Source organism: Parambassis ranga, chromosome 19, assembly GCF_900634625.1.
Source record: "Parambassis ranga chromosome 19, fParRan2.1, whole genome shotgun sequence".
NCBI classification, from domain to species: domain Eukaryota; kingdom Metazoa; phylum Chordata; class Actinopteri; family Ambassidae; genus Parambassis; species Parambassis ranga.
The window spans coordinates 2,780,366-2,797,079 of record NC_041039.1 but is presented as its reverse complement, the minus strand read 5'-3'; the positions used below and the strand labels follow the sequence as shown (position 1 = coordinate 2,797,079).

Sequence of the window (16,714 nt, the reverse complement as noted above, 5' to 3'; positions counted from 1 at the left end):
ATATTTTAACATTGATTATTTGACAATATAAAGGACTGACACTAGTTGGGCCCATTGTTGCTTGCATGATGATACATGTAGCTACTTAATTTATCAAGTAAGACTGTACATTAAGCTAATAAATCCGCTTATTAAAGCTTAAACACAATGCTTGCATCATCTGCACAATGTGTCTGACAGTCCATCTTACTCAGGGATGACTCCACCCAGTAGTATCACAGAGACTAATAAACAAGCCTCACAGCGGTTAGAGTTTTCATTAAATGGATAATTTACTGAATACTGGTATGAATGTATTCGTTTTAATGTGAAGTGTAACAGAGAGCAGGGTGAGTCATCAATACTGCTCATTTCCACCAAAGTATGTGCCATCACAAAAATCAAAAAGACATTTAGTGTGCAAACATGTTCTGTGATCACATCCCTGTTCACATTGAGTCCTTCTTCACAGAGCTGATTGGAATTTTGACTGATTGAATGAGACACTAATTTGATCAGCAGTTCCATGTTGCTGTTTTTGTAACTATAGCTGGTCATGTCACAAAAATAGAATAATATTATCCAATGTCATAATTGTCTCAAAAAGAGGGGAGGGGATCCTCCTGATGATGGCAGCAAAGGATGGGGAAGAGGATATAGCAAAGTAGGGAATCTTAAAAAAGTAAGTACAGTTATACATATTATACATACCAAATTTAGTAATAAATAAATAAATAAATAAATAAATATCAGTTATACAACAATGGCTGCACATTGATAATTGATGATTGTTTTATTTTATTTCTTGTTCAATGCCACAAATCTGCAAAGAAAGGTGAGACTTTAGGACAACAGTGATTTTAAAATGTGCTGGAAAAAAATTGTAGCATGTTTTCACACAATTCACAACACCAATTCACTTAGTCACGCAACAGAGCTGCATGTAGTGTTTAATTCCAGATTAACAGTGCCATGATCAGAACATGTGTTTTTTTTTACCTTTGCTTATTGAGTTTAGCCTGCATGTAAGTGTTGTCATCAGACATTCCTGCTCCATAAAGGATGGAGGGAAAGCAGTTGGATCCACAGACTGACAGAGACATTTTGAAAGTGGGTTTTTATTTTAATTGCTACAGCTGATGAAGGGATGATATCCATACTCTTCACCTAATGCACTGCAGAGTATTGTCACTGGGATACACATGTATCATCATCGTGTAACAGTTCACTGTCATGGGCTGGCTCTTCACATTCATTCATTCATTCCAGCAGAACTTGGGTTTTACAGAGAGCACACTGACACCAAACCTGTTGCCAAGGACAACTGTGACTGTAAATATGTTCAGAGCATTCATGTAAAATATTTGTCAAGTTGAAATGTATTATTATATTTATGTGTATTTATGTGTTTCTTTATACTCATTTTAGATTAAGTGAAAGTAAAAGGTTTTAATAAGGATCCTGTAAGTGCAGACATTCATTGTAGCTCCTATACTGCTGGTGCTTTTGTCTTTGTTAAGTGCTGAATGTATTTCATTGTCAGTGTAGTAAATGTATTTTTCATAAACATGCCTGACATTATTTTTTGAGTATGGTATTAGAAAATGATGAAACGCATTGAATCTGATGCTACTTTTAGGAAATCTGAATACTGAAGAAGAAAAAAGGGCTTAATTTTACAAGGGAGAAAAATATTTATTAAACCGTTTTTGTGCTTAAAAGTTGATCATTTCAAGATGTTCTGTGTATATTGACCTAGCTGAAACTTAGCCATACAAATAAATAAATACAATTAGAACTGATGAATCTGCTTGGAGGAGCAGAGAAACATCTTCAAGAAAACAAGTCCAGATGCCTCACTTCAACCCTTTGAATGAAAATGACCTGGAAGACTGAGAATCTTTATTATCTGTTGCAAAAATATGTATTTATAAATGAAGTATGTTAAAACTGAGCAAGTTAATGTCTTACCATGTTTCTTTATGTTATAACTGCAATCTGGGGACTTTCAATGCACAAAGGTGCAGTCTGCCACTCGATCTCTATTTATATTTATTTTGCTTGTAATATGTTATATGTTTTTGACACATAAAAATATACATCTATATGGCCTATTTGTTAACATTATGATTGCATCATGCAATATTCATGCATCATGCTAATATTTGCACATATATGTTCATGTATGTATATATATATATATATATATATATATATATATATATATATATATATATATATAGACTGGGGGACTGAGAAACAAAACAAACATGAATGTCAAAAGATGCAGTTCCCCCTGTAACCTCTGGGGCGTGCTCCAAAACTAAAACTGAACTGATCTCCAAAGACTTCCACACAGACTTAAAAGTGCAAAAACTGGTTTATTTTTATTGGCACACATGCACTTGACCACAGATTTATAGAGTGTGTAGGCTTAAAACACAGCAGGAACTACAAAGTTACAGTTTAAGCTGCGCAGCTACAAACAAGAAAAAGCAGACAGTTCCTAAAAAATGGTTGACTTTTTGGGAAATGTTTATTAAAAATGTACTTTGAGCAATTTACTTTTGCAGGCCAGCAACACCAACTATGAGATTCCCTGAGATTAAAAACTCACATCAATCTTTGTAATGTTTGTAACAAATCATGTAAGAACTTGTCCAATGCCATATTAAACATGTTACATAGTGGGGCTGCTTTTTGCCTTGAACAGACAGACAAGCAATTTCCCCATTGTGGGTCTAATAAAGGATTTCTCAATCTTAATCATTTTTTCTAAGCTGATTTCACCATTTCTAGAATTTATGATAAGCTAATATAACCTGATGACAAAGAAAACACAAAATAAAGACAACTGTGTTGTTTGCAAGGTGCAATTTGTTTCACAGAATTTAGAGAAAAATTTCTATAAATTAAACATTAGTATTTTAAAACCTCAGATTTGAGTTTAAATAAACACACATATCATTTCTATCCAGGCTGCATTGTCAGTGTTTTAATTAGATCAGGCTCTTATCTCATCCTGCGTGAGTGATCATTATGGTCAATATTGTGCTGTTGACTGAAGCTGCACTCTGTCAGCTGGTCTTAATGATTTATTAGAATCACAGCTACCTTTGACCCCAGGTCTGTTTGCAACAATGCATGCTGGGTAAATGTGAGCAGTGAAGGCATAACCGGTTGGATGAGTTTTTAGGAACTTAAGGATCGTACTGCAGTGCGGGGGAACGATCACACACATACACACAGGTAAGACGTCTGTCATAGTACAACACTGAGACACGAGGCTTTTCACTGCATTCTGAATCATTTTACAGGACAGTCCATTACTTACTAACATTCTGTTAGTTACTGTACTGTATTTTTTTTATCTTTTTAAGTTTCCTTTGTCTTTCATTGAAATCCTGTTGATTCAGCACACGATTACATTTAGCTTTTATACACAGGAAACTGCCTGCATTGGGACCTACCGTATGTGAGGTGTCTTAATATACAAAGTGCTTTGTTAAACTTTTGCATAAACACACTAAGACTAATTAGATTTAAGAACAACATACAACATATGGTCCCCATATGTGGGCAGTTAAAATGTATCTTATTATCCATTACTTTAAAAGCAGCATTTCTATGTTACACTGAAGTGTGTAGCGTATGAATTAGATAGCAGCTCTCTAATCTCCTTTTTAGGACAGGCCTAAGACATGATAAAAAGGCAAGGTAGTCCCACATCCTTCTAGGTTCATCTTTATGGTGATAGCAGGGCAATTGTGTAAAAATGTGGCATGCAGCCATGGCAGATTTCTTGCCTGGTTCTGGTCTAGCATGTGGTCTCTGAAACTAATAAGTGACTGTGACTATTAACCTTGAGTAACTCCAGGTGGCTTTTTATTCGGTCAACTGTGTCAAATGCAACACTGCGACAATGTCCTAAGAGTGTCAAAACTTTCCTGCTTGCTTATCACCCAGCTGTTACCTCCTTGTGTCCTTGAAGCACGGATGACATATGTATGGCCACTATAATCTAATAGTGAAGGGAAATTAGTGTATTTTTTAAATCTATTTGTTCTTAAGTAGCTCATTCTGTCTGTATGTTTAATTAAAGGTGTTGTAGGTAAAGTTGGCCTGTCCGTCACATCATGTCCAGCCCCCTCACCACTCATGTGCTTAACACTGGCGATGGCATCCCAGCTGCCAGGATGGCCCTCAGCCTGCACAGACTGGACTCCAAGCTAATGGTCTGGACCATGCTGAGCGTAGGGTACGTTTTAATATGTTGCTAATGTTTAATTAACAATAAATTACCATTAAATAAATAATATATGACCTGGACTGAAGTGTTTTGGTTAAGGGCCACTGGTCAAAGGAGAGTAATAATTAAGTAAGATTTAAAATTTCTGCACAAATGGTTTGAAATGTAGGACAACAAATGAAGATGGCCGCTGTCCTGGTCTCATCAGCCAAGAAGCTTTCGTCCCCGGCATGTACAAACTGCGCTTTGAGACGGGTTCATACTGGGAGAGCCTGGGTCAGACTGCCTTCTATCCCTATGTAGAGGTGAGACAGTGAACAGGAAAACTGGGTAAACATTATTTGAAAGAATTAAATTGATGATCTCAAGTTAACACACAAAATCCAAGATCAATTGGCCAATGACTCCCGTGATGCCGATATAACAACTGTGACCACAAGGTGTCACAAAAGCAAATAAAATTTTCTTATAATAAGCACCTCTTCTCTTGTGTTTCCAGGTTGTGTTTACCATCAGTGACATGCAGCAGAGGTTTCACCTCCCTCTGCTTATGAGCCGCTTCTCCTACAGCACCTACAGAGGAAGCTGAAAGCTCCAACACAACCAGCTGCAGGCAGATGGCCTAATGTTGTCTCAGTAGATTTATACTTTGGACTTTAAAAGGCCAGCTGTTTTTCCTCCTTTTTTTTTTTTGGTCTTTGACGTTGATGTTATTTTGTGAGTATGTTACAGTTAAATTGAGTTAACACTGTAACTGATATTAGAATAAAAAGTGTTTTATACTTAACTGTGTACAGGTGATGTGATATGAGCCTTTTTTTAAAATCATTATTCAGTCATTTTTTAATGTGTATGGAATGTTTTGTATTTAAGATTAAGATTAAGAAACCTTTATTAGTCCCACAATGGGGAAATTGCATTTTTGCAACGGCATACAGACAGCAAGGGATAAGTTAAGAAAAAGATATATACATTAACATTAACTTGAATACATTTCTTTGATGCCTTTCTATTAGACTTATACCGTATATAGACCTATATTTCCAATTCTTCATTAATGGAAGGATGATTGTATAAATGATACAAAGCACAAGGTGAAAACAAAAATAAGCAGACCTTTATGACATGAGTAATGTAGAAAATACTATATTTTTACATATAATTCTTTTGTATGTTGACAGAGTGCTTCTTAAAACACTATTTTGTGATATGATTTTCACTTTGAAAACAAATACTTGTCGGAATTTCACAATTTCTGAAAGTAGATGCTACCATACAACAGTAACAGTAAAAAAACTGTAATTAAGTAGAGAAACAAACAAAATGCATTGGCCGGGAATCGAACCCAGGCCTCCCATAGCACATCTAGCTGCAAGAACACACTGAGACTACACTTGAAGATCAGGTCTCTATGTTTGCTGCCGGGTTCTGATGGTCGGCATGATCCATCCTGCCTTTTTTTAACAGTTCAGGCTGCTGTTACTGTAATGGTGTGCACACTTAACAAATGACACATAAACATATTCATTTTCTTGAAAGCACAGTGAAGACTGATATAACCTTGAGGTGGTTAAAGTTATGAGACTTAAATCTTGTAATTCTTTTTGTGTTGTTTTATATTTTTTGTTCTCAATATTTTTTTATGTTTTCTTTTTTTTTTGCTCTGATGTTCACTAATGTTCACTTTGTAAAGTCTTTATACAGTTTCATGTTTATTTTGTTTAATTGCCCAGACTCTAATATGCTGCTCATGCTATTTGCAGCATAGTCCTGCAGCGCCGTCCTCTGGTTATAAATCACAATTCTTGGAAAGCAAACATTACCGGAAACAGAGGCAGTGAACTTCAACATAAAAGCGCATGCTTGACCTAAACGAAATATAATTAATAATAATTTTGAGTGAATACATTTCAATTACAATTTCAGGCCATAAACATAAGGGAATTGCAGATTTAATTTAAAATTCAGCATATAGAAAAACAGAAAATTTGGATTCAAAAGAAACATTTCAACAACAACGTTTTTAACAAAAAAATAGGCCAATGACTTATGGAAAAATAAATAAAATGATACTAATACTAAGAAGAAGAAAATAATTCCGTTTTGATAGCAATGTACCACTTGGATTAATTTAATACATTTTATGTTATATATATATATATATATATAATATATTATTTTGAATATTATTTTATATAATTTTTTAAAACAATTATATAATGCTATATGTTTGTTCTATATGTTTTATTATAAAAACTAAAATCCCAACAATATCATAATGCCCGTCATTTATAAGGTCTAACATGATTAGAGGCCACGATTAGAGTTGTTGGGTAATGTAGTCCTGTTTTATTTTGAAATTACTGCAGCGGAAGTGGTGAGTTTGAGTGTTGCAGGAGTTGTTGCCGTCTCGTTTTGGAGCGTGTAGGTCAGCGAGCAGGAGAACGATGTTTTTTAGCCTGACACCATGTCTCCGGCTGCTGACAGGTCGCCGCTGCCTCCTGTACTGCCGCAGTATCGTATCAGAGAACAGCGACAGGGTGAGTGCTTCTTCAAATACTCCATTTTGTCTCTTTGCTTCAGAGTTTGATGTGTTCAAGGAGGTCACGTGGAGAGTAATAAGCAAAAGGTGCAGGTCGAATGTTTGCAGGGACGGTAATAAAATTTTCATTGTGTGTGTCATTGTGCATTCATACAGGTGGCCATTAAAGCTAATAACATGTCCGTTAGCATCCCAAATAAAGCATAAGACACTCCGTTTACAAAGCACTGTCTGAAATAATTATTAAACCTGTCTTTCCTGTAACTTTTGATTCTAAACTCTTAGCTTTACTTTAGCCTTTTTAACTTTTAGCCGAATGTTTTTGTTTTTGTTTTGGGATAGTGTAATATCCTGTAGTTGTAGCTAGCTATCATGAGCACGCATTCTGTCGTTATCAACCCAATCAGTGTTTTTCTCTATGAAAAATATGCTTGAAGTTTCTATTTATATTATCGCAGAAAATACCCAAAACGTCACACTTTCAAATTCCTGAAAGTCGACAAAGAAACCCCAGTGATACACATAAGTCAAAAATATCAAACGTCATCTATTTATTTGGGAAAATCATGTGGTATTACATATCTAGTCACAGCAGCTAAAGTTTTAGCTCGATCCTTTTTACAGACGCTTCCACAACATGGGAATAAGGTCAGGAGTTTGATTAAAACATGAAAAAGAAGCTGCCCTGGCCAAGATGCAGCAAAACCATGATACTTCCACCACCATGTTGTGCAGATGGTATAAGGTTTTGCTGATTCCAGACATGTTACATCCATTGACAAAATATTTTCCCAGTAGCCTGCTGGTTCACATAATTTTTAGTGAACTGCAGACAGACAGCAGTGCAGTGCTATACAGCAATGTATAATTTTAAATAAATAATCACTTTTGTTACTAAAAAAGCACTTATTTCTATCTAATTATTTTACCAAAGTAAAAGTGGCGTAAAATTGGGCAATTCTGCATTTCCCTTCTGCAAGGTTTTGATAAATTATGTTGTTTATGTTCTTGGTGTTTGTTAGGAAAAACATCAGAACCGTTTGAAGTTCCAAATCTTCTGTCAAAAGGGACTAGTAATTTCTAATTTCTGATTCTGAAAAATCTACCGACTCTACTTTTATGGATTGTACTACAAGTAAACCTGCACTCAGAGATCTCAGCCAGGGTTTAGTTTTTGCTTACAAAAACACTACAGAATAAAAACATAATTATGAAAACTATATTCCACGCGTTGTCCACAGAGGGCTGCTGTGGACAACGCGGTCTCTGCATTTAGGTCAATATGTGGTGAGGATGGCATCTCATTGGGTGAAGCTGTAAGGGAGCAACATGGAAAAGATGAATCTGTACACAGGTCAGTGTTACACACATAATATGGACTCGTAATGGAGTTTTGTATCATGCAAATATAAATAGAATTTTACCTCTTTTTTATTTTCATGCATGAACTGCTTTTTCTGAAAGAACATATCCACCTCTAATGCTTACGCAACTTAAGAAAAACACACATAAAATCAAACACAATTGCACACCTTTCAAACCTACACTGTCTCTTTACTGTCCATTGCTTATGTCCCAAGGAGGCTGATTGAACACACCTTGTTACAAGGTCCAATCTTCAGCCTATCTTCAATCTGATGGTATTTGTCCACAGGATCAGTCGTTTTCACAGTTTTTTTTTTACCCATGTATTGCCTGTGTATGTATGTTGTAATTTAAAACACAATGCGGTGAGTGAGTCTTGTGATTTAAGAGTCAGGGTGTTGAGCTCATTTGCAGTTCTGGCTCGGCAACCTTGTGCAAGTGAGCAGTGTGCGGCACCACTTAACGCGTCACCTATCTCCTGCCAGATAATTCTAAAAAGATGAATACGATATGGATATAAAATTTTCACTTTTGAATTTGTTTATTTTTTTGTCAGTCATAGTGTCACTGTATAATGGAAAAGCACATCATCTGTTTCGACATGCACCTTAACACCTAATCACTAAATCTGCCAAACCTAAGTGCAACTGTAAGCAGTTGTAGTGGATCCAGTTAATTGATTAAAAACACACATTAATGCATCAATGTTAAATTAAATAAATAAAATGTTAATCACTCTACATTACACATACATGCCAGCAACTGACCGAACGGCCGACCTGATCGATCCCAAACCAGTGAAATGTCCATTGTGTTGCCAACGGACATACAAACCTTGTCTGTGCAAACGTTACAAAAGACTGTTATCTGCACCTTTTGTGTGGAGAAAAATCTCATGCGTGCACGTAGAACGTAGAACCTCTGACAAACATGTTCTAATCCTTCACAATCTATTACCGTCATATCACAGACCCCTAATAGAGGGGTTTGTTGTTTCATGTGGGAAACATAACAGCTTTAATGTAATTAGCTATGAGGCTCAGTGTTTTGTATGAGAATTTGAAAATGGAGAGCGGTAAGTGAGAGTCTTGCATTGCTGCTGTCCAGATGTTGCCCTCCAGATGTAGTGGTGTTTCCACGGTGTGTGGAGGAGGTCAGCGCCTTGGCCAAGGTCTGCCACCAGCACCGCCTTCCCATCATCCCCTTTGGCACTGGGACAGGTTTGGAGGGAGGGGTCGGCGCTGTGAAGGTGACAGTATCTGTGACCGGATATTTGTAATAATCCTTCCATCCATTGCCATACCTGCTTTTTTCTGTGCAGGGCGAAATTTAAAATGATAAATATAATGTTAGTTTATGTAAAATAAAAAATAAGAAAACTAACTGCATTCTTTCTCTGCCACTTAGGGTGGTGTGTGCTTTAGTTTAAGAAACATGGACCAGGTCTTAGACCTCCACCCGGAGGACTTTGATGTAACAGTGGAGCCTGGAGTGACTCGAAAGGCCCTCAACACCTACCTGAGAGACACCGGCCTGTGGTTTCCAGTGGGTCAGTCACAGTGGGTTTACAGTAGCAGAGTAAAGTACAGGTCATGGATGCACTGAAATCAATAACATCAAAATATTGATACAGTTTCCTTATAATGTCCTTAAAGACAAATGTCTTCCTATATGTCTGTTCTCACCCTCTTAATCACAGTGATATGTGACTGGATGTGGTTCAAAATCACACTGGTGACATGCTTTTCTTGTATCAGATCCAGGAGCTGATGCTTCTCTGTGTGGCATGGCTGCAACAAGTGCATCCGGTACTAACGCAGTGCGTTATGGTACTATGAGGGAAAATGTTGTGAACCTGGAGGTGGTGCTGGCTGATGGGTCCATCATACACACTGCCGGGAAGGGCCGACGTCCCAGGTAGACATCAACTATTATTTTTTTGTCCTGTTGCCTTCCTTCTTGCCTCACCTTTTTTTCTGTCTTTGTTTTCTATCTGCAGGAAGACGTCTGCAGGTTACAACCTGACAAACCTGTTTGTGGGGTCAGAGGGCACCCTGGGCATCATCACCAAGACGACATTACGTCTGTACGGCATCCCAGAGGCCATGGTGTCAGCTGTCTGCTCTTTTCCCTCTGTCCAAGAAGCTGTGGACAGCACTGTGCAGATTCTGCAGGCTGGCGTACCCATCGCTCGCATCGGTGAGGAAGACAGTGTAAAGTTTAGTATTACAGAGGGCTTCATTTAAAGGAGAGTTCTGCTTGGTTAAATCCAAGTTGTGACTTAGATGATCAGACAGTGTAGTAGCTTAAGCCTAGAGGTAGGGGGAAGCACCAGACCTGGCACTTAAATTCTTCTACACAAGTCTCTTACAATGCAAGAGTCAGCTACTCACAGATAGACACAAACACGACCAGCAAATGAGAGAGCTAACAATAACAACTGTATTTAATTCTATCATAGAGCACACCAGCATGTTTATGACTCTTTACAACTAACTGTGTTTTTACTGGCATGACACTGAGACGTTTGAAAGTGGCATCAAGTGTCACTGTTTGGCGGTTACATTCATTATGTGTGTCATTTCTTTGTGTAGCTGTACACACAGTTTGCCAGCTATCTGTGACTGACTGGCTTCAGCTATGCAGATGCTGGAGTGATATGAAGCTCCTTGTCCTTTGGATACAGGATCAGATTTTGCATGGGTACATGGTATTAAAATTGTTTACATGCACTGAGCTGTTGCTGTTTAAGTTTGGCTGCATCTGGCTACATAACATTGGTGTGGAAAAATGAAACAGGTTTCTTTGTTGACTTATGACAGTTGCTGGGCTAGTCAAGAACTGGATACAGCAGTAGCTATGTCTGTTTCATGATATCTGTGTGATTTCTTTAGTGCGTAATCTAAAGATCAAGGGTTAGCTGTGGAGGTTATTATGCTGAACACATAAAATGCTACAGATTAGAACGAGCAGGAATAATGTTTGTGGTTGAATATAAAGACTACAAATTTTAGTAAGGACTCTTATCTTTAAAGTCTCCAAGGACGGAGCAGACTAACGTGTTTGACCCCGTTGCCAAGCGTGACGCATTTTTTAGGAGACGCGGTGGGTTGTCAGAAAAAAAAACATGAGAACGCGTTCCTAATAATATAAACAGCACAGAATGGACGGTGACATGTCTCAGATGATGATGTGATCTTAAACACAAATTGTTTGGATAGAATTCAGCCTGTAGGATATCAACGCGGGGCGACTTGCTCAGCTGTCACCAACGTTCTGTGATTGCTGTCTGTTACATGGAGGCGCAGGTTGGTGCAGATTTACCTGCAAACAAAATGGAAACAGGTGAAAGAACGCTGGACAGAGGAGCAAAGCTCAGTCTGAGCACAGTCAGCTGATGAGAGAAGAAAACAATCTACGAGACACTGGGTGCGAGAGGACAGAGCACAGCACTGTGAGGAAAAGCGCTCAACCAATCACATCTCATAAAACAATGTGTCACCCTTAGCAACGGGGTCAAACCTGCCTCCTCACTAAGATCAAACTTTTAGTCTGCTCCTTCCTCAGAGTCACTCTGAGAATGTTCTTAAATCACTTTTAAGCTAGGAGTCCTTACTAAGATTTTTTAGGCTAAGATAAGAATGGATTCTAAGAATCTTTGTGAATACAGCCCCAGGACTTTATATTGCAGTAAAACAGATCCCACAGTGGCTTCTCTTGAGTTTAGCTGTTAAGACAGAAAGCCAGACAGACAGTGAACCCCGAGGGGAAATCCAGGTGGAACCACAATGTTAGGAAAGTGTTGTGCAATTTTGTGTAATTTTGTACGCATGTTTTAGATTAGAATATGTTAAATAAAGTGATGTTTAAGTTTTATGTTTGCACTAACATCTCCCTGAATAAGCAAAACTCTGCCTCTAAATGTCGAAACATCACAGTGATATTTGCAGTGACCCTCTTCGAAGAAATGCTGCTTTGTGTGTATTAGTTTAAGAGAAGAAGTACCGGTACATCACAATGACAGCTGTGCTTGTCCTGTTTGTCCTGTGTGTGTGTTTGTGGATATGTGTGTGTTATTCAGAGTTTCTGGACGATGTGATGATTGATGCATGCAACAGGTTCAGCTCTCTGTCCTACTCTGTCAGCCCCACTCTGTTTCTGGAGTTCCACGGCTCAGAACAAAGCCTCGAAGAACAAGTCAGTACAACTGGTACGTGACTGTCCCTTTCAGTGTTTCACATAAGGTGGTAAAGTTAAAAACATGAAGCCTTCAAAAATGTACAATTCATAGAGTAACATACTGTGTTTATGCCATTCTGCATGTAAGGTATAGAGGTGGGGAAGGTTTTTCTTTACATTTTGTCTAAAATTCAAACTGCATTTACACCAAATGTTTTGGTTCATCAGTATTGTCCCACACAAACATTTGTGTGTGCTTCTGCAGAGGACATCACTCAGAGTAATGGCGGTTCAGATTTTCAGTGGGCTCGAGATGCTGAAACACGGAGTCGGTTGTGGAAAGCTCGTCACGATGCCTGGTATGCTGCTCTGGCTCTCCGACCCGGCTGCAAGGTAAACAAAGTCCACCAAACCTCCAGCTGTTTTCCTTTTGTTTTCTTTTCTTTTGTGTTATTTATATTGCTGCTAACTTTAGAGTTGGTTGCAGAAATATTGAATATAATGCTGTCTTATAGATTGTTGCACTGGAAACAGCACTTTTGTCTCATATTATTAACAATTTAAAACATGAAACTTTTCTAATGTCATGACCTTATCCTGTTTGTATGTTTGTGTGTGTAGGCCTACGCTACAGATGTGTGTGTCCCTCTGTCTCGACTACCTCAGATCATTGTAGAAACGAAGGAGGACCTGATCGAGAGCAGACTGACAGGTGAGTCTGATGCATGTTTAATCCTGCACACTTGAGATTCAGCCATCTTGTGAACTGTGTAGTGAACTTTAGTGTGCACTTGCAGCTTCTGGCTAGATTTTCTGATTTAAGTGTGTAGTTCTGATTTAAGTGTGTAGTGTATATCTAATATTATAAGTACAATATTAATAAAAATTAAATATTAATGTGATTTATTATACATAAGCATGACAGAGCGCATCAGCACTGATCGTGGAGGATGTGTTTACACTGTGCATGCTGTCTGCCTTTAGGTCCAATAGCGGGTCATGTGGGTGATGGAAACTTCCACTGTCTGATGGTGGTGGATCCCAGTGACCCGGACGAGCTGCACAGAGTCCACCTGTTCACAGAAAGACTGGCTAGGTAACACAACCATCTCCTCTGTAGGGTGTTCTCATGTTAAACCTGAATGCTCTGCGATCAGTTTGAGACATTTTTAACTTTAATTTGTAAAGCTGCTCTATTTTAGCATCTTTTTTTCTTATTATCATCTTTGTCTCTCTTCAAAACCTTTTTCTCAGCCACAGTTATTATTATTATTAATAATAATAATAATAATAATAATAATAATAATAATAATAATAATAATAATAATAATAATCTTCACCTAATCTTTCTGTGTGTGCAGGCTCATCTTTAAACAGATTTACCTAACCTTTGGCATCACACTCTGGCCCCTTTTTCTCAACCAATGCATTAATAAATGTTGGCAACATTAACCTGATTTAATTACAAAAATGTATAACTTATAGAGTGTTGGTGTCAACCAGTCTCATGTACTAGTATGTTTTTTGTGTCACCTAAAACTAAAAGGCAGCTTGTAATCCAACCCTTCAGACACATACTATCATCACAACTTGAATCGGGAATTACACTGCCAAGATGGCATCCTCCATACTTAGCTTATTTAGCTTTAAACCTACTCTCTTTGAAGTCCTCACTAGGGCAGAGTGAACATGGAGAGGAGAAATAGGTGGACTAGTAACTCCACCTGTATTACCTTAAAGTAGTATAAACATTTTTAATTTACAGTGGGTTTGTTCACTCTTTGTTATATTGCAGCCATTTGCTAAAATTATTTAAGTTCACTTTTTCCTCATTAATGTACACACAGCACCCCATATTGGCAGAAAAACACAGAATTGTTGACATTTTTGCAGTTTTATAAAGAGAAAAGAAAAAGTGAAATATGACATGGTCCTAAGTATTCAGAGCCTTTGCTGTGACACTCATATATTGAACTCAGGTGCATCCATTTCTTCTGATCATCCTTCAGATGGTTCTACACCTTCATTTGAGTCCAGCTGTGTTTGATGATACTGATTGGACTTGATTAGGAAAGACAAACACCTGTCTATATAAGACCTAAGTTTTTTCTTTAGCAAAATCTATGCGGGATTTCATGTGTCTTGCACTGAGGAGAGGCTTTCGTCCGGCCACTCTGCCATAAAGCCCTGACTGGTGGAGGGCTGCAGTGATGGTTGACTTTCATCATCTCCCGACTGCATCTCTGGAGCTCAGCCACAGGGATCTTTGAGTTCTTCTTGACCTCTCTCACTAAGGCTCTTCTCCCCCGGTAGCTTAGTTTGGCCGGACGGCCAGCTCTAGGATGAGTTCTGGTCGTCCAAATCGTCTTCCATTTAAGGATTATGGAGGCCACTGTGCTCTTAGGAACCTTAAGTTCAGCAGAATTTTTGTAACCTTGGCCAGATCTGTGCCACAATTCTGTCTCTGAGCTCTTCACTCAGTTTCTTTGACCTCACGATCCTCATTTGCTCTAACATGCACTGTGAGCTGTAAGGTCTTATATAGACAGGTGTGTGTCTTTCCTAATCAAGTCCAATCAGTATCATCAAACACAGCTGGACTCAAATGAAGGTGTAGAACCATCTGAAGGATGATCAGAAGAAATGGACGCACCTGAGTTCAATATATGAGTGTCACAGCAAAGGCTCTGAATGCTTAGGACCATGTCATATTTCAATTTTTCTTTCTTAATACATCTGCAAAAATGACAACAATTCTGTGTTTTTCTGTCAATATGGGGTGCTGTGTGTAGATTAGTAATAATAAAAAACATGAACTTTTTAGCAAATGGCTGCAATATAACAGAATAAAAAATTTAAGGGGGTCTGAATAAATACAATATATCTTCAAAACAATACCCTCCATCTTTACTAACAATTGGGTTATTTGTCAATGTAAAACTGTGTTTTGTTCTCTGGTCTAGGCGAGCTCTGGCCATGGACGGCACCTGTACTGGGGAACATGGAGTGGGATTAGGAAAGCAAGCTCTGCTCCGCGAGGAGATGGGACCTCTGTCCATCCAGGTTATGCAGGGTCTTAAGGATGCTCTCGATCCACTGAACCTAATGAATCCTGGGAAAATCCTCCAACAGGTTGAGCTGTAAACAGTGTTTCCATCAGAAGGGGTCGCAGTGAGATGTGAGGTGAAATATGTAGGAGTACTTCCTGTTGAAACAAGAAAGGATGTAGCACACAAGTGAAAACTAATCAAAGGTGAATCAAAGGAGCTTGAATGTGCTGTTTTGATTGGGTGGGCTTTTGCTCACTGTGTGTGACTTTTCATGTACCATAGGGTTCTCATGCCAAACACTGAATTGTGGGCTCTTGAAAGAAATAACCACTGTAAGTTATTTATTGTTGTGAAACACGTCCAGTGAAACCTAGCTGTGTATAAAATTATATTTTTAGGTGATTTTTCTGCAGTCCATTCATGATTCATCTTCAGACTTTATATGAATGTAAGTCTTTCTATGTTGTTGTCTGGATGTAAACACGTCTTTTAAACCAGGGAACAGTCATTTTTTTCTCAATGTGTATGTTCTTCATATAGAATCTAGTAATTATGAGAAAATGAACATTCATTTGCAGATGGACATTTTGCCTTGTGTTAAATGTTTTTGTCAGTTCCACTCCAATACTTTGCAGCATTCTCTTGTTTTATGTTATAAGATATTAAATACCAGTGGGTTCATTAGATAAAACAAGGAAGTAGATTGTTTTTATAAAAATCACTTGCACTTTAACTATGTTAAACATAAAATATGCACAAAAAATAGCCATGAAGTTTCATCGTATTATATTAGTATTTGAAATAGATATACTTTTGATATTGATGACATAAGGGGAATTATGTTACAGCAGCAGCCTCAAAACTAATAGAATACAAAATATATAATAACTAATACACGAAAAGCAGAGTTGCAGAGCTTAAAAGCGTTCATGTTCATATAACAAAACAAGTGGGAATAATACAAGGTAAACGTACGGTATTATGTTAGTAGTTTTTTTTTTTACACACATGCATGTCATTTCTAATCTGTTTACTCATCTTCTCAAAATCCATCCAGGAGTGTTTCTTCATTTTTAGGCATCACCACAGAACAGCAGGACCTCGAGAATCTGCTGCTGGTAAAATATGATGGCATGTAATAACAAGCTCCATGGCAACTTCTTAAACCTTAGAGGCAGAACCAACATAGTAGAGTATTTTGCTTTGTTTGATATATGTGATGAAAGTTGACTATTAAATTGGCCTATTTTAATCTCCCCTAGAAAAAAAACATCATCTAAACTTGTATCACATGAAGCGGCGACATCCACACACCAGGTGGCGCTGAAGGATAAACTCACAAAAAAAAAC

General features: G+C 37.9%; 2 protein-coding genes across 2 annotated transcripts; both read left to right on the top strand.

The window, feature by feature from the left end:
* Positions 1 to 3,109: 3,109 nt before the first annotated feature.
* On the top strand, positions 3,110 to 5,022 carry LOC114452291 (5-hydroxyisourate hydrolase-like). The gene is made up of 4 exons (XM_028431532.1): positions 3,110 to 3,228; positions 4,082 to 4,237; positions 4,398 to 4,533; positions 4,728 to 5,022. The coding sequence occupies exons 2-4, from the start codon at positions 4,116 to 4,118 to the stop codon at positions 4,815 to 4,817; spliced, it is 348 nt and encodes a 115-aa protein (XP_028287333.1). The 5' UTR covers positions 3,110 to 3,228; positions 4,082 to 4,115; the 3' UTR covers positions 4,818 to 5,022.
* A 1,597-nt stretch (positions 5,023 to 6,619) lies between these two features.
* ldhd (lactate dehydrogenase D) lies at positions 6,620 to 16,029 on the top strand. The gene is made up of 11 exons (XM_028431037.1): positions 6,620 to 6,768; positions 8,012 to 8,124; positions 9,243 to 9,384; positions 9,543 to 9,684; positions 9,893 to 10,052; positions 10,135 to 10,334; positions 12,217 to 12,345; positions 12,580 to 12,707; positions 12,936 to 13,026; positions 13,299 to 13,410; positions 15,278 to 16,029. Exons 1-11 carry the CDS (start codon positions 6,676 to 6,678, stop codon positions 15,456 to 15,458), a joined length of 1,491 nt encoding a protein of 496 aa, XP_028286838.1. The 5' UTR covers positions 6,620 to 6,675; the 3' UTR covers positions 15,459 to 16,029.
* Positions 16,030 to 16,714: the final 685 nt, after the last annotated feature.

Excerpts from the sequence above, each read along its gene's own strand:
- LOC114452291 (XM_028431532.1), top strand. The coding sequence starts at position 4,116 with ATGTCCAGCCCCCTCACCACTCATGTGCTTAACACTGGCGATGGCATC. Across the intron at positions 4,238-4,397 it reads TGGACCATGCTGAGCGTAGG|GACAACAAATGAAGATGGCC; the intron begins GTACGTTTTAAT and ends TTTGAAATGTAG. Across the intron at positions 4,534-4,727 it reads CCTTCTATCCCTATGTAGAG|GTTGTGTTTACCATCAGTGA; the intron begins GTGAGACAGTGA and ends TTGTGTTTCCAG.
- ldhd (XM_028431037.1), top strand. The coding sequence starts at position 6,676 with ATGTTTTTTAGCCTGACACCATGTCTCCGGCTGCTGACAGGTCGCCGC. Across the intron at positions 10,053-10,134 it reads GGGAAGGGCCGACGTCCCAG|GAAGACGTCTGCAGGTTACA; the intron begins GTAGACATCAAC and ends TTCTATCTGCAG. Across the intron at positions 12,708-12,935 it reads CTCTCCGACCCGGCTGCAAG|GCCTACGCTACAGATGTGTG; the intron begins GTAAACAAAGTC and ends TTGTGTGTGTAG.